The 21,414-nt window shown below is 44.9% G+C and overlaps 1 protein-coding gene and 1 non-coding gene across 2 annotated transcripts; one reads left to right on the top strand and one right to left on the bottom strand.

Annotated features, from left to right (window-relative positions):
* Window positions 1-744: 744 nt before the first annotated feature.
* Window positions 745-21,409, top strand: PTPN18 (protein tyrosine phosphatase non-receptor type 18). The gene is made up of 15 exons (XM_049790315.1): window positions 745-837; window positions 4,926-5,034; window positions 5,307-5,383; window positions 5,459-5,554; window positions 5,655-5,693; window positions 16,790-16,858; window positions 17,823-17,881; window positions 18,062-18,208; window positions 19,139-19,205; window positions 19,319-19,396; window positions 19,486-19,575; window positions 19,845-19,921; window positions 20,419-20,615; window positions 20,862-21,014; window positions 21,210-21,409. The coding sequence occupies exons 1-15, from the start codon at window positions 745-747 to the stop codon at window positions 21,275-21,277; spliced, it is 1,419 nt and encodes a 472-aa protein (XP_049646272.1). The 3' UTR covers window positions 21,278-21,409.
* LOC126030376 (small nucleolar RNA SNORA70) lies at window positions 9,574-9,708 on the bottom strand. The gene has a single exon (XR_007503113.1). It is a non-coding gene; the product is annotated as a small nucleolar RNA SNORA70 (small nucleolar RNA).
* Window positions 21,410-21,414: the final 5 nt, after the last annotated feature.

The raw sequence follows: 21,414 nt of genomic DNA on the forward strand, positions 1-21,414 counted from the left end.
AGCACAGTGTTGGGGGAATTTTTGTCATCTGATATCTTCATTCCGCTTCAGCTTCTCTCTTAGCTTCAGCGGGGCCGACCCCCAACCTGTTGATGGGCCGGAGAGATAGCATGGAGGTAAAGCGTTTGCCTTGCATGCATAAGGTCAGTGGTTCGAATCCCGGCATCCCATATGGTCCCCTGAGCCTGCCAGGAGCGATTTCTGAGCGTAGAGCCAGGAGTAATCCCTGAGAGCTGCCGAATGTGACCCCCCCAAAAAAACAAAAAGACAGGCCTGCTGCCCATCTCTGCAACAAGCGTCGGATCAGACTTGCACCTGACTTTTTCCTCCCTGCAGCATCGGGCCAGAGTCCAGGTGAAGGTGAAGGCGCGGTTCTCCACCCTCAGCCAACTCTTACAGGTGGGGCTGGCGCAGATCCAGGGTCCAAGCGGAAGGAAGCATTCCTGGGACTAGTGGGGCCGGGGTGGGGCGGGTGCGAAAGACGAACGGGAAGAAAGGGAAGTTCAGCTCAGGTGTCGCTTCCCGGGTCCCGGGCTGGGAAACCGATCTATCCCCGGGAGGCCGGGCCAGCGCCTGTGGGCGGAGTCAGGCAGCTCTCGGCCACTCATTGGTCGAGCCGCCAGGCGCTCTGCATTTCCATTGGCTGCTCTGGTTGGAGGCGGGGCCTCGCGGCCGGCAAGGCCCTTGGAGCTGTCATTTCGACTCGGACCGGTCCCTCCCGAGGCTGCAGCGGTCGGCGACGCCATGAGCTGCAGCCTGGACTCGGCGCGGAGATTCTTGGACTCCCTGGAAGCTCGGGGCGGATGGGAAGGGGCGGCCCTCGAGGGCGAATTCAGCGTGAGTTGCTGAGCGCGGCCGGCAATGCGGGATCTATATACTGGGACGGTCGGGGACCGGTGCAGAACTCCCCGCACCTTGCTCTGTCTGCTCTCGAGATCCTTCCATCCCACCCCTACTGCGCGCTCTCCGCCGGCTTTCTCCTTCCCATCTCGGATTTTCTTTTTCCTTTTTTGGGGGGGTGGGGTCGGGGAAGGAGTCACACCCGGCAGCGCTCAGGGGTTACTCCTGGCTCTATGCTCCTGGCAGGCTCATTTAGGGGACCATATAGGGTGTCGGGATTCGAACCACCGACCTTCAGCATGCAAGGCAAATGCCTTACCTCATGCTAGCTCTCTGGCCCTTTTCTTTCTTTCTTTCTTTCTTTCTTTCTTCTTTCTCTTTCTTTCTTTCTTTCTTTTTTTTTTTCTTTCTTTCTTTCTTTCTTTCTTCTTTCTTTCTTTCTCTTTCTCTATTCTTTTTCTTTCTTTCTTTTTCTTCTTTCTCTTTTCTTCTTTCTCTTTCTTTCTTTCTTTCTTTCTTTCTTCTTTCTTTCTTTCTTCTTTCTTTTTCTTTCTTTCTTTCTTTCTTTCTCTTTCTTCTTTCTTTCTTTCTTTCTTTTCTTTCTTTCTTTCTTTCTTTCTTCCTTCCTTCCTTCCTTTCTTCCTTCCTTTCTTCCTTTCTTTTTTGCTTCCTTTCCTTTCCTCTCCTCCCCCCTCCTCTCCTCTCCCCTCTCCTCTCGTCACACCCAGCAGCACTCAGGGGTCACTCCTGCCTCTACGCTCAGAAATCTCTCCTGGCAGGCGAGGGGACCATATGGGATTGCGGGATTCGAACCACCGTCCTTCTGCATGCAAGGCAAAAGCCCTACCTGCATGCTATCTCTCCAGCCCGTCGCTTGGGTTTCTTAAGTGAAGCGCACGATACATAAATAACTGGGACAGGTGTCAAGCGACTAATACATCTTGAGTGCTCACTTTGCCAGGACCCCTGGCCACTAGATTCAAAGATTGCTTTTCTCTGTTTTGTGTTGGGACCACACCCAGAGGGGCTCAAGGTTTTGCTTACGGGGCTCCAGGGACTGCCTGGGGTGTCAGCATGCAGCATGCAGGGCAAGCTCCCTGCCCCGTATCACTTGGACTCCAGGTTCAAGTAGTTTAAGCATTACGGTGGGCTAGTGGAATCCACATGTAAGGCTTCATTCCCAGGTTCAAAAATATTGAGCGGATACCGTGGGCTTATGAAACCCAGGTTCAAGAAGTACTCATTCCGAGTTCTAGGCACCGCATGTTATACACATAGTAGGATGTTTTAAATATTGCTAATGTAAAACTATAGACAAATCTTATGCAAATATAGAAGCGGTGACCTGTCAAATTTAAAATTGTATGTAAAGTGATATAAATTAGTTTGAGAAAATGTAAATTTTAATCACCAAGAGCAATACAATAGATAACGAAATTTATGAAACTTTTTATTTAATAAACATAAAATATATATTGAATATATAGAAATTACAAATGTTTGAAATTTTATGAATAGTGGGCCAGAGTGATTACACATCGGATAGTGTGTTTGTCTTGCATGCGACCAACCAGGGTTCGATCACCAACATCCCATATGGTCCCCCGAGCCTGCTGACTGCAGAGCCAGGAGTAACCCCGGTAATAGCTGGGTGTGGCCCCCATTAAAAAAAAAAAGAACTTTTTTTTTTTTTTTTTTTTTTTTTTGGTTTTTGGGCCACACCCGGCGGTGCTCAGGGATTACTCCTGGCTGTCTGCTCAGAAATAGCTCTTGGCAGGCACGGGGGACCATATGGGACACCGGGATTCAAACCAACCACCTTTGGTCCTGGATCGCTTGCAAGGCAAACGCTGCTGTGCTATCTCTCAGGGCCCAAAAAAACCATTTTTTTTATGGAAAGTGGTTAGAGGGTCTTTGGGCATTGGAGAGTATAGCACCTTTGTACATCAGTACCATAAACATTAACATCATTGTAAGTATGTTACAATTTATTACAACCATGTTACAATAAGGATACATGAAAATATAAAAATTATAATTTATACAATAAGCATGTAACTTTATAAAGTTAGGAAAAACAAGTACATGTAAAGTTACAAAAATAAGTTCAGTAAGATTAATTATTAAGTTTAAAATAAATATAAATAAATACTAGATAAATGTATACAGTAGGGACTAGAGATATAATACAGCAGGCAGTATAAATTGCCTTGCACATGATCGACCCAAGTTAGATCTTTGGTACCCTGTATTGCTCCCCAGTTCCCACCAGGAATCTGAGCAGGAATAATCCTGAATACCACAGTCCCAAAACAACCCAAAAGAGTAGACAGTAGATTTAAATAATTTGCATATATAACAATAGATACTTTATGATATCACTTGTATGTAGTATTTATATTAACTGCATAAGGGAATGCAATTTTTCAATGGGTGTTGTCTAGAATATTCTTGGTCCCAAAGTATAATGAGAAGGAAATAAAGTGAGATTGGAAAAAATTTGATATGAAGTTATGGTGAAAAAGTTATTTATGGGCCCGGAGAGATAGCACAGTGGCGTTGCCTTGCAAGCAGCCAATCCAGGACCAAAGGTGGTTGGTTCGAATCCCGGTGTCCCACATGGTCCCCCGTGCCTGCCAGGAGCTATTTCTGAGCAGACAGCCAGAAGTAACCCCTGAGCACCGCCGGGTGTGGCCCAAAAACCAAAAAAAAAGAAAAGAAAAGAAAAGAAAAAGTTATTTATAATAAATAATGTGAAATAAAAGAGGATTCAGGTACATTGATGGTATTAGGAAAGACAGAGTAAATATCCAAACTACAGAGTCTACAATACTGAAATCACAGGACCCAAACTTTAACAAACAAATTAAAAAGATGCCTGTTAGGTTAGCAGGCTGGGGCTGAAGAGAGGTATGGGAAGGACTCTGGAAACATTGGTGGTGGGACTGGTGCTGAAACATTATTTATCTAGAACTCAAATATGAATAATTTAGTAAATCATGGTTATAAAATAACCATCTTAGCATACTAGAAAATATGAATAAAATATATATTATTTATACCATATGGAAATTCTCATGATAGATGCAAAGATATAATACAGGTGGCTTGTGCAGCTCTTTCACTCCAGGCTTTTGTCCAGTCTTAAACAGTGAAAAATACTGGGCCCCGAGAGATAGCACAGCGGCGTTTGCCTTGCAAGCAGCCGATCCAGGACCAAAGGTGGTTGGTTCGAATCCCGGTGTCCCATATGGTCCCCAGTGCCTGCCAGGAGCTATTTCTGAGCAGATAGCCAGGAGTGACCCCTGAGCACCGCCGGGTGTGGGCCCCCCCCCCAAAAAAAGAAAAATACTAAGGACCCCTTTGTACAAGGCTAGTAGTGCACAGGACAGTTACTAGAGGTCATAGTAGTTGCTGGACTTCTCTGAGCCTCAGTTTCCATGCCACTCTAGTGAAAATATCAGTAGTTTTAGTACTATTCTAGGAAAAGTGATGGGGTGAGCATAGTAAAGTGCTTAGAATCCTGATTAATAGGTAGCATGGTTGGTGATACCATGATTGTGGCTGACCCAGGATGATGGTAATACACCAATTAAAATGAGCAGTAATGAAGTATTTATAATTTTGTTACAGACATAATATTTTATAGTATGCCAGATCATGCTCTTCTAAATATGCAGCAGAATGGCTATGTTCTGTTAAATCCATAATCTTTTCTATTACCAGCATCACAATACAACATAGTATAGACTGAGTGTACAGGAGGTAGATATGGAGATATTGAGAGGTATGAGTTCAGCCCTCACTGTACCAATGGCTAGGTGAGAATGTTGGGCAAGCAGCTTTCTCATTTGTATAGTTGGGACATCAACTTTAGTATAATCTGGAGAGCTAGTGATAGTCCCTGAACACAGAACTGACAGATGCTCTGAGTCAATGCCATCACTGTATCCATGAAATTAACTAGGCATAATGTTCTTCTCTGTAGGTTTCTGCACTCACAGCTATATTAGTATGTGTGCTTCAGTGTCTCAGGATCTGATCTAGTCCTTTTCTTCCTCTCTTGCCACCCTGCCTTCTCCTAGGACATTCGGGCCCGCTCAGCCTCCTGGACGACGGACCATGTATTCTCCACTGACGCTGGCAGTAGGCCAGAGAACATAAGGAAGAACCGCTATAAAGATGTGCTTCCATGTAAGTTGGCATGAAGTGAAAAGCTTCTGCACAAGTTCCCCTAGCCCCATGTGACAGTCCAGGCATTGCTGTGGATTAGTGTCATCACTATATTCTGGGCCTTTTCCTCCCAGAGTCTTGTGATGTTCACTTCTCACACCCCATCTCCCACACCGCCCATGAACGCATATGCTGGGCATGCTGGTGAGATACTTTTTGCTGCTGCCTTGCATCCAGGAGGCTTCCAGGTGCCCCCATCACCCTCAACCTCTCTTTCTCACTTCTGATGGCAGATGACAAGACACGTGTAATCCTCTCCCTGCTCCAGGAGGAGGGGCATGGTGACTACATCAATGGCAACTTCATCCGGGTCAGGCAGGCAATCTGCAAAGGGGGAGTTTGGTGGGGCTGAGGGAGAATCTTGTAGTAAAGTCAGCTTTTATAGGGCACAGATGGACGTCAGGCTTACATTGCCACACAAGGACCTCTGCCTCATACCTTGATGGACTTCTGGCGCCTGGTCTGGGAATTTGGGGTCAAGGTCAGCTTTTGGGAAAAAAGAAGGTGGGATAGCTTTCTGCATCTTCCCTCGACCCTATTTCTGCCATCCCCTAACTCAAAACCCTTCCTCTCTTGTCCAGGTGATCCTGATGGCATGTCGAGAGGTGGAGAATGGGCGGGTAGGTGTCCTCAACCCTTAGAATGCATGTTCTAGTGTAAGGAGGATAAAGAAGAACTGTTGCTGTCCCCTTCATGGTGCCAGTCTTTGCAGAAACCCACTTTGCTCTGTTAGGTTTTCTGTTACTTTTTCTCTTCTATTTATACTGCCAATGTTGGCAGTTCTGCTGACCTTTCAACTGCATTATGACCATAGCTGAGAGGCTCTGATCTTGATTTTCATCTCTTCATTCTAACCGCTTTATTTACTCTTTCCTTTTTTTTCACTTCCTTCCTTCCTTCCTTCCTTCCTTCCTTCCTTCCTTCCTTCCTTCCTTCCTTCCTTCCTTCCTTCCTTCCTTCCTTCCTTCCTTCCTTCCTTCCTTCCTTCCTTCCTTCCTTCCTTCCTTCCTTCATCGGCCGCTTGAAAAGCAAACGCCCTACGCTGTGTTATCTCTCCAGCCCTATTCACCCTTTTTATTTATTTATTTATTCATTCATTTATTTATTTATTTTGGTTTTTGGGCCACACCCGGTGGTGCTCAGAGGTTACTCCTGGCTGTCTGCTCAGAAATAGCTCCTGGCAGGCACAGGGGACCATATTGGACACACTAACCACCTTAGGTCCTGGATCGGCTGCTTGCAAGGCAAATGCTGCTGTGCTATTTCTCCGGGTCCTATTCACCCTTTTCTAACTATTCAAGCCTTTGCTGTTACTCAGACAGGCTGGGGATTGTTCTCCATTATAACTTGTGTCGGGGCTTTCTCCTCTCCTTGGCTCTATCACCACCTTCAGGTCTTTGCTCTTACACTTCTTCACTGAGACTTTGCTGGAGCACTGATCATTTGAAATTTCTTGCATTCCACTTTCCTTCTTGCATTTCCCACCTTCTTTGCATTTCCTACCAACTTCTACTATATAAGATAATCTATAAATATAAATACATACTATATATTATTTATTTTAGTCTCCCTGATAAGTAATTCTATCAATCTTTAATCTGCTTTGTAAGTAACCAAAAATTATGTTATCACTGGATTATGTATGTATCATTGGATATCGATTGATATCTCTGAAGGCACATGGTTGTACATCCTGGCCCTACTCAATGAAATGACTGGGAAAGGAGTTAATGTTCCTTAGAATTATGATTAATATAAGCCTGTATTAACCTTGTTTATTTTTTTATTTTTGGGCCACACCCAGTGATGCTCAGGGTTTACTCCTGCTCTGCACTCAGAGATGGAACCCTGGTCTGTCTGGGTCATTTGCATGCAAGGCAAATGCCCTACCACTCTCCTATCACTCTGGCCATTGTATAAATTTTATAGTCAGGTATAGTCTACATAATCTGTCGTGATGCCTCTTTCTAATCCTGATTTGAAAAATTAATTACCATCTCTCTCTCTCTCTCTCTCTCTTGCTCTCCAGCTATTTGTCTAGCTGAAGGCAAAGATGGGCAACCTTAGATGATTTCTAAATCCATTTTGCTGCCTGACTGGTCCTACTTGAACATGTATTTCCTGAGGAGCTTATCCTTTAGTTCATATCTTGGTTACTCATCTTGGAGGGACTTACCCATTTCTTTGTGGCGTATGTGCACATTTCTATTTGTCTAAATGTTCTATTAGTTGCTGAGAGCCGGATGTTGATATCTTTATTTATAATTGTCAACTCAGACATATTTGTCAATAGTATAATTCCAGTCATATGACTCTCACTATTTTTTATTTTTTTTGGTTTTGGTTTTGGTTTTTTGGGGCCACACCCTTTTGATGCTCAGGGGTCACTCCTGGCTAAGTGCTCAGAATCACCCCTGCTTGGGGGGAACATATGGGATGCCGGGGGATCAAACCGAGGTCCTTCCTTGGCTAGTGCTTGCAAGCAGACACCTTACCTCTAGCGCCACCACTTCGCCGGCCACAATTGATCCCTTTTCTAATATGTAATGCCCCTCATTATCTCTGGTAATATTCTTTTTTTCTAAAGTGCACTTATACAATATAACTATCAGATTTAGCTGAAGCTCTGTTTGGGCATACAGATGATGATGATGATGATGATGATAGTAGATGATGATGATGAAGAAAAATCCAGTTATGTAGGATTTTTTTTTTTTTTTTTTTGGTTTTTGGGCCAACTACACCCGTAAAGCTCAGGGGTTACTCCTGGCTATGCGCCTCAGAAGTTGCTCCTGGCTTGGGGACCATATGGGGACACCGGGGGATCAAACCGCGGTCCGTCAAGGATAGCGCAGGCAAGGCAGGCACCTTACCTTTAGCGCCACCTAGCCCGGGCCCCATTGAAGGATTTTTAACCTTTGTGGTTTAGCTTGATTACCTGTTAAGCTATGGTTTTCTGCACTTTATTTAAAAATTTTTTTTTTGTTTTTTTTTTTTTGTTTTTGGTCATACCCAGTGACGCTCAAGGGTTACTCCTGGCTTTTCGCTCAGAAATCGCCCCTGGCATCCATATGGGACACGGGGGATCGAACCGTCGGTTCGTCCTAGGTTGGCACATAGAAGTCCTTACCACTTGCGCCTCCACTCTGGCCCCTTTATTCAAAATTTTAAAGTTATTGTTGCTAGTTTGCAGTTTTTTCTTTAACAATAAATATTAAAAAACTGATTCCTCAAATTATTGTAATTGTTTTTGGGTATATATTTTTATTTTTGAAATTTACTAGTGGCTGGCTGCATTTCCCACCTTGGCTTATACTCGAATCACTAAGCTTTCCCAGTTTTTAGGGTAAAATTAAGGGGGTCAGCTATACCCGAGTATATACTAGTATTTCAATTTCTTGAAATTAGAGTTTGTATCATATAATATATTTTATTATTTTGCTTTTTCATCTATGTCCATCTTTGATTTTAATTTAGTTTTCTTTTTTTTTTGGTTTGTTTTTGGGTCACATCCGGCAGGGCTCAGGGGTTACTCCTGGCTCTACACTCAGAAATCCCTCCTGGCAGGCTCAGGGGACCATATGGGATGCCAGGATTCGAACCACCATCCTTCTGCATGCAAGGCAAATGCAATACTTCCATATTATCTCTCCCATCCCTTATTTTAGTTTTCAATTAAATTTACTTTGGTTAGGGCCCGGAGAGATGGCACAGCGGTGTTTGCCTTGCAAGCAGCCGATCCAGGACCTAAGGTGGTTGGTTCGAATCCCGGTGTCCCATATGGTCCCCCGTGCCTGCCGGGAGCTATTTCTGAGCAGACAGCCAGGAGTAACCCCTGAGCACCGCCGGGTGTGGCCCAAAAACCAAAAAAAAAATTTTTTTTCCTTTGGTTAATAAGCAGAAGGTACTGTGGTGGGGGGTGGGATGGGGTTAAGAACTGAGGTGGGAATAGGGTCTGGATGGTGAGCAGCTCCAAGGCTCTCCAGAGTGCAATGCACTCTCATGTTCAGAGGCTCACAATTGGGATAAACTGCTTTTCAGCCCATGTTTTTAAATTTATCTTCATTAAAAATTTTTTTTTTTTTGGTTTTTGGGGCCACACCTGTTTGATGGTCAGGGATTACTCCTGGCTAAGCACTCAGAAATTGCCCCTGGTTTGGGGGGACCATATGGGACGCCGGGGGATCGAACTGCGGTCCTTCCTTGGCTAGCGCTTGCAAGGCAGACACCTTACCTCTAGCGCCACCTCGCCGGCCCCTTCATTAAAATTTATAAAGCTCTTGGAGATGTGGATTTTTTGATAACTGGAAAACTGGAAGATGGCCTGGCGCAAAGCCTCAGTCACATGTTCCTTGCATTTTTGGAGCAGATGCACATGATGACTTGGCCAACATGGACCCTAGTTACTTTGCCTTGAGGTTTCACAGAGGATCCCATGCACCAATGTAAAGCCTAAGATTGGAGTCAGCATGAGGATAGACATGAACGCTCACCACAAAGGACTGTTTACAAGATTCCTTTGAACAGCCCATACAACCACAGGTTGCTACATTATCAATGAATCTACTTGCTATTGGCAGCCATTGCATACTAGATCCCCAGGACAGAGAGCACAGTTAGTTTAATTAGCTGTACTATACTTATAGATAAATATGTGAAAATATATAATATATAAATATATATAACAGTACTTATAAATACATATATATGTATAGGACTAGGGATTGAACTAGGGTCAGTTGTGTGCAAGTCAAGGGTTAATTTATTTATTTGATTGGTCGGTTGGTTTTGGGGCCACACTCAGCAGTGCTCAGGGGTTACCTCTGGTTCTGTGTTTGCCCGGCAAATGCCCTATCTGCTGTTCTGGCTCCAAACCAAGTAGTTTAACCGCTATACTGTCTGTAAATTCTCTTTATCTTCATTTTAATTTTAATCTAAATGTTTTGTGGTTGTTGTAAACTGAGGGTCATAAACACTTAGTTGTGATGTTCCCTGTGAGTCTCTGTGGTGTTCTTTAAGACTTCTATTTTTCTGAAGAATTATACTCCTGGCCATGGTGCTTGAACACACCTGGCTGGGTGTCCAGCCAGGGTGGTGGTCTTCTTGTTTTCTTGTTCTTGTTCTTCTTGCTTTTGTTCTTTTTGTTATAATTATTATTATTATTATTGTTGTTGTTGTTTTGTTCTTATCTTTAATCATCTTCCTCCTCCTTACCACTATGGTGCCAGGGCTTACTCCTGTCTCTGTGCTCAGGGATCACTTTTGGTGGAGATTGGTGGGACCGAAAGGGGTGCTGATAATTGAACTTTCAAGGAAAGTACTTTGCTTATTAAACTATTTCTTTTTTCTTTTGTTTTGTCAGTCACAAGCAATGGCAAGTTCCCTGCCCACTTTACTAACTCTCCAATCCCAGAAATTTTATTGATTTATTATTATTTTATTTATTTATTTTGGTTTTTGGTTCACAACCCAGCAGCAGCTCTCAGGGGTTTACTCCTGGCTCTACGCTCAGAAATCATTCCTGGCAGGCTCCGGGGGACCATATGGGATGCCGGAGTTCGAACCACTGTCCTTTTGCATGCAAGGCAAATGCCTTAACTCCATGCTAACTCTCCTAGTCCCTAAACTATTTCTTAAGCCCTTAATTTGCTTTTTATTTATTTATTTTTTCCTTCTCTTCCCTCCTGTTGTGTCACAATGACTAGGGGACTGCAAGCACTTGGTTGTAATAACAGACTTTGGTAGTAAACACAGGAATTTTGCATTTGTCATCCTTATTTCTTTTGATGACTATATCCAGTGATTCGTTAGGAGTCTAGAAACATCCATATCATCTTCATGCCAGTATAGGGTCTGACAGTTCTGTGCAATAATCTAGTTGCAATGATGCTTTAGGGGCATCTGGGCCACTACTGCTGATAGATGGGTGGATTGTGTTGTTCTAGGGATCAAACTCAGTACCTCACACATGCTAGGCTTGTGCATCCACCACTTCAGCTATCTTCCAGGTCCCTGTCATATTTTCTATTAATTAAAATTTTATTATAATGCCATAATTTACCAACCTGTTCATATTACTATAGTTCAGGCATTAAATATTCAAACATCACCAGGTGTGAGCTTCCCTTTCAACAGTGTCCCAGTTTTTCACCAACATTCCAAGCTGCCTCCTTGGCAGGCATATACAAATTTCACATAGTTTATTACAACACAAAGACAAATGGAATGATCAAAATTTAGATGAGTAAAAGTCAATTTGTAATAATTGTCATCTTTCAATAGTGTTACTAATGTTCTTACTAGCTCAGGGGACCCACATGTGTTTCTAGGATCACTTTTGTAGGCACAACCATATGCAAGGTCAATGACCACCCACTGTTTCTAATCGCTCTGATGCTCGCATGCTCCCATGTCCCTCTGAGGAGAAGACCTTTGCTAAAAGTTCCTTTTACTGCAGACTCAACACCATTGTGTCTTTCCTTTTTGCTATTTTCATTTTTTACTATGTAGGGACCAGACCTGGCCAAACTTGGCCTAATGTGTGACCTCTAATGCTCAGAGGTCACCAGGGCTGGTGTGCAGTTAGATTGAAACCGGGGCTTGAGTTTCGCTGCTCTGCCTACCACTTTGCTGATTTTAATAATTCACCCTTTCATTTAATGGCCAGCCCAAAGCACAACTCTGTGAAGTTCTTAGGGGTCCTGTTAGTAAATCACCAAACTTGAAGGTAGTGTCGGATACTCTCCTAATATGGTGTGGATCCATATCAGTGTTCAATTCAATTTGCCAATATTTTCAGAAAGTCTTTTGGATTTTGCCAGGTCTGTCGAACTTGTTCATTTGGTTGTCAGGGGTTTATATATTGGGTCATACTTACAAAGCATGTACTTGAGAACTAGTACAGTCCCAGCCACCAAATTGTATATGTTTATTTTCTTTTTTTTTTTTATCTTTTTTCTTTTTTTGGTTTTTGGGTCCACACCCGGGCAGCGCTCAGGGGTTACTCCTGCTCTATGCTCAGAAATCAGCCCCTGGCAAGCACAGGGGACCGACCATATGGGATGGCAGGATTCGAACCACCATCCTTCTGCCATGAAGAGCAAATGCCTTACCTCCAGGCTAACTCTCTGACCCTGAGTATGTTTATTTCAACTACAATGAGTTTTTGTTTTTGGTTTTGGTTTTTGGGTCACAGCTGGCAGCGCTCAGGGATTACTCCTGGCTCTACACTCAGAACTCAGCCCCTGGCAGGCCAGGATACCATATGGGATACCGGGATTCGAACCGCCGTCCTTCTGTTATGCAAGGCAAAACGTCTTACCTCCATGCTATCTCTCCGGTCCCTGTTTCTTTTGGGTTTTTAATCATTAAATAGAATTAATATAGTATTTTTCTGCTTCAATTCAGATGCATTCTTTTTATTTTGTAATTAATATTTTATATGAGGTCTAGTTATTGGCATTGATTGGTTTTTCCATGTATTGGTTTATATTTTTGCCAGTTATGAGGTTCTTTTTCTTAATTTAATTTCCTTTTAGGTACCTGTTACTTACAAAACTGTTAGTGATAGGGTTTTATGCATAGGCATCCAAATTCACAGTCTCCACTAGAGTGTCCACTTTCCTTTCACCATTGTCTCATGTAATCCCCCTTTCCATACTCAATGCTGTGGTAACTTTCTACCTAAGGACTAGTTGTCAGTTCTCTTTCCCTCTGTGCATTTGTTATTTTGTTGTTGTCTGAAATTTTGTTTTATTTTGGGGCCACACCCGGCAGTACTCAGAGGTTACTCTTGGCTCTGAGCTCAGGAATTTCCCCTGGCCTGGGGCTGGAGTGGTGGTGCAAGCAGTAAGACGCGTCTGTCTTGCGTTCGCCAGCCTAGGATGGATGGTGGTTTGATCCCCCGGTGTCCCTTATGGTCCCCCAAGCCAGGAGCAATTTCTGAGCACATAGCCAGGAGTAACCCCTGAGCGTCACCAGGTGTGGCCCCAATAAAACCCCAAAACAAACAAAAATAAAAACAAAAAACCCAAACAAACAAACAAAAAAAGAGATCGCCCCTGGCAGGCTTAGGGGACCATATGCCTGGAATCGAATCCCGGTCCATCCTGGGTCAGCCACGCGCATGGCAAATGCCCCAACACTGTTCTTTTTTTTTTTTTTTTTGGTTTTTGGGCCATACCCAGCGGTGCTCAGGGGTTACTCCTGGCTGTCTGCTCAGAAATAGCTCCTGGCAGGCACGGGGGACCATATGGGACACCGGAATTCGAACCAACCACCTTTGGTCCTGGATCGGCTGCTTGCAAGGCAAACGCCGCTGTGCTATCTCTCCAGGCCCCCAACACTGTTCTTTACTACTTTTCTTTATATCCTGTATAGGACAGTGATGATTCTGTAGCTATCCCCCCTGACTATCTTCACTTAGCATGATACTTATTGAGACTTTTGTGGGTAGAAATTTTCTTGTGATGGCTATGGATGATCTTGATATCAGATCCATGTTGACCTCAGACATTATGTTGGCAAATGTTTTCAGGGTTTTGGAAAGTTATTTGTGAAGGATTGATACTAACTTGTCTTTTAACGATGTTAACAAGGGGCTGGAGAGAATACGACGGTGGGTAGGGCACCACCATATTTGCAGCTGGCCTGGGTTTGATTCAGGGCATCTCAGAACCTTGCCAGAAGTGATACCTGACCACCACTAGGTGTCCAAATACCCCTATTCTAACGTTAAAAATGAGAATATCTGGGGCCCGGAGAGACAGCATGGAGGTAGGGCGTTTGTCTTTCGTGCAGAAGGTCTGTGGTTCGAATCCCGGCATTCCAGATGGTCCCCTGGTCCCTGTCAGGAGCCAGGAGTAACCCCTGAGTGCTGCCGGGTGTGACCCAAAAAACAACAAAAAAATGAGAATATCATTCATATTTACCGCTTTTTGTTTCTTTTATATTTGTCTTTTAATATATTTACACTTTTGTGGATGTATTTCAATTTGGAATACTATTTCTTTTTCTTGTTGTTGGTTGGGTCATACCCAGTGGTGCTCAGGGTGTTACTCCTGGCTCTGCATCCAGAAACTTTTGATGATGCTTAGGGGATATGAAGGATCAAACCTTGGTGGTGCTTAGTGCAAGACAAGAGCCCTACCCATAATCCTATCTCTCTTGAATCATGTTTCTTGTGTATTAAGAGCTACTCTGATACTTCTCACAGTTAATTTTGCGTCCTGATAAATATTCTCAATTTTTGTCGGCTTCAAAAGTTGTTTTTAATTGCAGCAATTTAGGATGCCACTCTATTGAACTTATAAAGTTCAGTACAAAACTGCTAGTTTTTTTAGTGTATAGTGTATCTTTTGTTTTTTGTTTTTGTGCCACACTTAACAATGCTCAGGTGTTATTCCTGGTAAATGTGCTCAGAGGTTCTCCTGGCAGGGGTCCAGGGACCATATTGGATGCCGTGATTCGAACCACCATCCTTCTGCATGCAAGGCAAATGCCTTACCGCTATGCTATCTCTCTGGCCCCCCTTTTATTTTGTTTTGTTTCATTTTTTGTTTTTTTTTGGGCCAACACTCGACAGTGTTTAGGAGTTTATTCCTGACTCTGCACTTCTGAAATTGCTCATGCAGGCTCAGGGGGACCATTTAGAAAGCTGGAGGATTGAATCCGGGTCCACCTGGGTCTGTTAGCATTAAAAAGGCAAACACCTTACCACCTGTGCTATCACTCCAGCCCCTCTTCCTTGTTTTTAAACAGTTTGATCACCATCTGCCTTATAACTTTCTTTAGTTTTATTTTATTATATTAATTGACTTTTATTGATAGGGTAGCTCACAGTTTCACCAATTTTGGAAATTTGAAAGTGGGGAGATATTACCAGTAGTTAAGGGTACATCGTTTTCATGTTTTCTTTTCACTTTAGATTATGTTGGGGCCGGAGAGATAGCATGGAGGGGTAGAGCATTTGCCTTGCATGCAGAAGGAAGATGGTGGTTCAAATCCTGGCATTCCATCTGGGTCCCCTGAGCCTGCCAGGAGCGAATTCCTGAGCGTTAGAGCCAGGAGTAACCTCTGAGTGCTGCCCAGTGTGACCCAAAAACAAAAACAAAACAACAAAAAAAAAGTATATTGATAGTTTTAAGACTAAATTTGAGTATTTTATAATATTCATAAATCTATTTAAAAATCTTTGCTCTTTTCTTTTTTTGTGGGCCACATCCAGTGATGCTCAGGCTTTACTCCTGTTTCTTCTCTCAGGAATCACTCCTGGCAGGTGCCAGGAACCATATGGGGATGTCAGGGATCAAACCTGGTGTGGCTGGCATGCAAAACAAGCACATTACCTGATTGAACTATCACTCACATCCCTTCTTTTCTTATTTTATTTGGCTATTTTTTGTACAGCTAATTTTTCTTCTGGCTATGAGTTGAATTTTCCTTGTTTTCTTTTCATTTGCTGCTGTATATTTGAATTTTACACAGTAAGTATGTACTTTATTGTCTTTTTTTAAAGTTTATTGAACTTTTTCTAAAAGCAGTTGTTTACCTATTGGATGTTGTTCATTTAAAAGTTTGGTTTATAAACTCCTTCTCAGAAAAATCTATTGTAGTCTTTAATTCTAAGAACTAATTTTTTCTCTACTTCCAATGTGTATAAATCAGTCCCTTATAACTAGTCAGGTCTCTCCATTCTGATGGAGTAAATGTTAATCTTTTTTTTGTGGGGGGGGTCACATACCCGGCAGTGCTCAGGGGTTACTCCTGGCTCTATGCTCAGAAATCGCTCCTGGCAGGCTCAGGGGACCATATGGGATGCCGGGATTCGAATCACTGACCTTCTGCATGCAAGGCAAATGCCTTACCTCCATGCTTTCTCTCCGGCCCCTAATCTTTTTTTTTTTTTTTTTGTCCCATGATGAGCTCTAGGAAATGCCCACTTTATTCTTTCATGATTAGGGAACCAGAGAGATAGCTCAGATGTTGGGTATACGCTTTGCATGTTTGAAAAGCTTAGGTGTGATTCTCTGGTTTCTCATGACCTCCAATATAGATCCAGAAATAGCTTCTGGGCACTATGGGATAGAGACAAACAAACAAACAAACAAATAAACAGACTTTCTTTGTAGATTAGTTACTCTTGTCTGGTCTTATGGAATTTCATGTTACTTTATCATCAGATGATTGTTCAGCTAGACTCAAGAGGACTTTTTTTCTTTTTCAGACTTCTAGAGGTTTTGCTACTATTGCATCTCTTTTTTTTTTTTCTGGGACTTTTCCCTTTATATTATAACTGTTTTGGTCTTGAGTTGGTATCTCTAGCTCCTTAACTATGTGGGATCATTGGAGTCTCCAGATCCTGCAGTCTGGATGATGCTCTAGTAAGCTGTATAGGTGATAGAGTATCCTGCAGAGCTTGTGGCCCGATATCTAAAAATAGTGAATCATATATTTTGTCTAGTTTGTCTTTTGTTTTAGTTGGTTTTAGGAGACCTATTCTGAACTGTCCTTCCTCTGCACATGAGAAGCTCAAGTCTTTATTGAATCTATTTTTCTGACAAGGCCCTTTCTTCTAACCTGCAGCTAGCTTGTAACATGCATAGCCTGAGTTGTCCTGTAGTATGTGCACGGCTGATCTAAAACTGTGAAAAACAAACAAACAAACCAAACAACTTCCCATCTTTATTGATGCCTTTTTTTCTCTTGCCTTTTGCAGAATAAATGTGAATGTTATTGGGCCCAAGCACAGAAGCCTCTGCAGATTGGGCACTTCTTCATCACCCTGGTGAGCGGTGAGCTGAAGGGGAAACAGGGCGGTAGCTAAAAAACTGTATTCTGGGATCTTGGATATTATTTGTTTCATCCACATGCAAAGCAAATGCCCTACAACCCTACCCACTTTGTTATCTCTCCGACCCTGAATCTCCCCTCGAGTGTGGACTTTATGCTTTCATAGTTTCGCATTGGGATGTGTATTGAGGCTCTCAACACCTTCGGAGGAAGCATCCACTCTCTCTTTTTTTTGGGGGGTGGGCACACCCAGTGATGCTCATGGGTTACTCCTGGCTATGCACTTAGAAATCACTTCTGGCTTGGGGGGACCTTATGGGACACTGGGGGGAATCGAACCGCAGTCCTTCCTAGGCTAGCGCTTGCAAGGCAGACGCCTTACCTCTACACCACCACTCTGGCCCCTACTCTCTTTTGAACCCATTACTCACTCTCTCCCCTTCTTTCCTCCCCTTCCTTAGAATTTCTTTTTGTTTTTTGTTTTTTGTTTTTGTTTTTGTTTTTGGGTCACAACCGGCAGTGCTCAGGGGTTACTCCTGGCTGTCTGCTCAGAAATAGCTTCCTGGCAGGCATGGGGGACCATATGGGACACCAGGATTCAAACCAACCACCTTTTGGTCCTGATCGGCTGCTTGCAAGGCAAACACACCGCTGTGCTATCTCTCCCGGGCCCTTCCTTAGAATTTCTAAATAAAATTGTTTTACTTCAAAAAAAGTTATGCGGTTTGTATTTGATCAGAAATGCCTTGGGGCTGGCGTGATAGTACAGCAATAGAGCATTTACTTTGCACAAAGCCGATCCAGGATAAACAGTGGGTTCAAATCCCTGTGTCCCATATGGTCCCCCAAGCTAGAGTGATCTCTGAGCACCAGAGCCAGGAGTGACCCCCTGAGCGTCACCAGTGTGGTCCAAAAACCCAGAAGAAAATAAAAGAAGAAATTGTTCTACATTTAGACAGAGGGAGACACAGCTGAATGAGGACATCAGGCTCAGGACTCTGCAAGTTACCTTCCAGAAGGTACTAAAGGGGGAACAGGAGGTCATAGGAGGCTCACACACTGGAGAGAGCAGTTTCCTGTTTGTTTTCTCTCTTGTAAATGTTCATAGGAGATGATTGTGGGGGTATTTGACACATAGTAGATGTGGGATAAATGCTCCTCCTTTCCCTTCCCTTTCCTGTCCTCTTTCTTGTATTTCAGAAATTCCAGGTGTATACACCAGCCTGCAGTTTGTGTCCTGGCCAGATCGAGGGGTCCCTGAGCATCCTGAGCATGTACTTGTAATGGTGGAGGAAGCCCGACGCATCCAGGGACCTGACTTCAGTCCCCTCTGCATCCACTGCAGGTTTAAGAAACAGGTTGTGGGGTGGTGGGGGTGGGGGTGTCTGTCAAGAAGAGAGGGGCCCTGTGTTTGAGAGGGAGGAAAGGAGGATAGGTTAGTACTTGAGTCAGCCTGGTATATTTGTTTGCATGCCTGTTTGAATCATGCATGTGCGTGCTGTTGCCACTAAAAATGGCCAACAATTTTGAGTCCAGATTGCCATCTGAGAGTAAGCTCACATCCATGCTCAAAAGTATAGCAGGGGACTGGAGAAATAGCATGAAGGTAGGGCATTTGCCTTGCATGCAGGACAGTGGTTCGAGTCCCAGCATCCCATATGGTCCCCCAAGCCTGCCAGGAGCGATTTCTGAGTGTAGAGCCAGGAGTAATCCCTGAGCGCTGCCAGGTATGACCCCAAAAACAAAAACAAACAAACAAACAAAGTGTAAGCAATGGACCGGAGCAGTGGTGCAAGCCGTAGCCTACGCACACTAGCCTAGGACAGACCGTGATTCGATCCCGGGCATCCCATATGGTCCCCCAAACCAGGAGTGATTTCTGAGTGTATAGCCAGGAGTAACCCCTGAGTGTCACCAGGTGTTGCCCAAAAACAAACAAACAAAAAAGTGTAAGCAATTAAGTTTTTCTTTTAGGCTTACAGTGGGTAAGGCGATTGCCTTGTGTGTGGCTGACCAAAGCTTAATTCTCATATGGCTACCCAGCCCGTCAAGAGTAATTACTGAGTGCACAGCTGGGAGTAAACCTTGAGCAACTCCAGATTTGGTCCAAATTCAAAAAGAAAACAAAATAAAATTTTTCTTTCAAATTAATATATAAGGAGCCTGGGATCCAAGAGGTCCTATGGGTCACTCACCCTCCCTTCCACCCCCAAATGTACCTAGAAAAGAGGAGAGGCTTGGCCCTGACCAAGTTCCCTCTGCTTTTACCTGTCAGCGCTGGCTGTGGGCGAACAGGGGTCCTATGCATCGTGGACTATGTGAGGCAGCTGCTCCTTAAGCAGGTATTGGTAGAGGGTTGCATAGACACGCTCCGGGTCAGAGAGGGTGTTGCCCAAGGTCTCTGAGGAGAGAATTTCTAAATAATTTTAGAAATTCATGCCCTGTCTTGACACAGAAAATCCCAAGCAACTTCAGTCTCTACAAAGTGGTCCTTGAGTTCCGGAAGCAGAGGCCAACAGCTGTTCAGACCGAGGTGGGAGGTGGGAGCCGGTCTCTCCTGGCCCAGGCTATGTACTCATCTTACTACCTTTCCTCCCTGACAGCCGCTTTCTTCCTCTGCAGGAGCAATACAGGTTCTTGCACCAAATCGTGACTATTCTGTTCAACAAAGCTCTCCGAAACGCCAGCCCCCATTACCAAAACCTCAAGGAGGTACCGAAGTCCCTTTTTGCCTTCCTGACTGGTCACAGGTGGTGACCCACAGAGGTCACCGACAGAGGTGACATCTCTGCTCTGGGTTCTGAGTGGAGTTTCGTGGCCTGCACCATTGTGGCCACCAGCCTAGTAGCAGAGACACTCCCATCTTTGCCACCTGGGGTTTCTTTATTCCTTGATATGTCCCCACCAAGTTGAGATGACCCCCAGAGGGCCCTGCCCAGATCCCCCAGAAGCATTACACTCCTCCACCGCCTTCTCACCAGAACTGTGCTCCTTACTACGATGATGCAGTTTCCCTGCGAACTTCCCTGGCCCTTCGCTCTACAGAGGGTGTCCTCAGGTACCATTTATGTCTCTTCTGCCCTTCTTCTCTGCTGAGATGCTACCCTTTCCAACTCGCAGTCCACTAGATGCTCCCTGGGCGACGTGCTCCCCTGTTCCCACATCCTGGCCGCACATCAGTTTTATTTATTCAGGGGACAAGGCCTGATGTCCAGCATGTCCAACTCTTTGGCCAACCAATGAGGATACAGAGCATCAGCCTCTGGGGCAGAGATTTCTCTACCTTGGCCCAGGGCCAGCTAGCTGTCTGCTGTGGCCACCTCTTCCTCATTTCAAAATTTTGACGCCACTTCCTAAAACTCTGGGACTGAGGCAACTAACTGTCCCTTTGCTTCCCAGCCAGACCAGACCCTTCCCTCCTTGCCTCTAGGACACCTGCTCCCAGCCAGCTCAATGCTCCCAGGCCCGCCCACACCCTCTGGCGTGGGTGGGGGTGAGGAAGTGTACTTGGGGTCGCCACCCTCAGGGCACCATCTCACTTCCTCCCTGCGGCAGAAGCATCTCTGAGCCCAGGTTCCCGGGCTCTGCCATGGCCGACACATACGCGGTGGTGCAGAAAGGCGGGGCCGCCAGCGGGACTCGGGCGCGCAGTGGTGTAGACGTGGATGGAGACGTGGACGTGGACACACTCTATAGCCGGGTGGCCCGGCGAGGTCGGGGGCCCCCAGCGCCAGCCCAGGATACACCAGGTGGTGAGTAGGGCACCAGGCTGGGGCGGGCACCCACCTGCTCCTTATATCCCTGGCTGACTTGGGGAGGAGGGTCTGGGACCCCATCCCCACCCAGGCTCTCTGGATCCTGAGACCCTTCTCTGCAAGCATCTGGGTCCACACCCTACTTCCCTTCCTTTCCCCTACTCCCTTCCCCACCCCTTTTCTACCATCTGCTGTCATGAACCCCTCCCTTCCCTGGGACTGACTCCACCCACAAGCACCCAGACTGCCCTAGAGTGTACCCCAGCCTGGAAGGGAAGGAACCCCCTGGACTGTCCCCCTGTCCTGCAGCTATTGACCCTCCGAGCTCAGTTGCACCCACGCCCAGCGCTTATGAGGACTTGGCAGATGGAGTTCAGGCTCAGACGGGCGGTCTAGGTCAGTCAAATCTGTGTGACTTTGATTCTGTAACTTCTGAACTTGGGGTTCAGGGGTGGTGGCCCTGTGTGCACCTGTGGCCATGGTGAAGCAAAAGGGAGGCGAGAAGGAAGCTTGTAGGCGACCTGCAAGCTGTGGTGTCCCCTCACTTTCCCTCCTCCTTGAATCCAGTCCATGTTACCTTTACTCTCCCAGGTTTTAATCTGCGAATTGGAAAGCCCAAAGGGCCCCGCGACCCCCCTGCCGAGTGGACCCGTGTGTAAGAGCTCCTGTTACCCACCCTCTGTCTATGGCTTCATGTGGCTTTCTAGAGTGCTGACTTCTGGGCTCTGCTGCGTGAAGTGCTGGCAGTGGGTACATGGGATATGAGGGAAATAAAGTTTCTTAGGATAAAATCCAT

This window comes from Suncus etruscus, chromosome 1 (genome assembly GCF_024139225.1).
Source record: "Suncus etruscus isolate mSunEtr1 chromosome 1, mSunEtr1.pri.cur, whole genome shotgun sequence".
NCBI lineage: Eukaryota > Metazoa > Chordata > Mammalia > Eulipotyphla > Soricidae > Suncus > Suncus etruscus.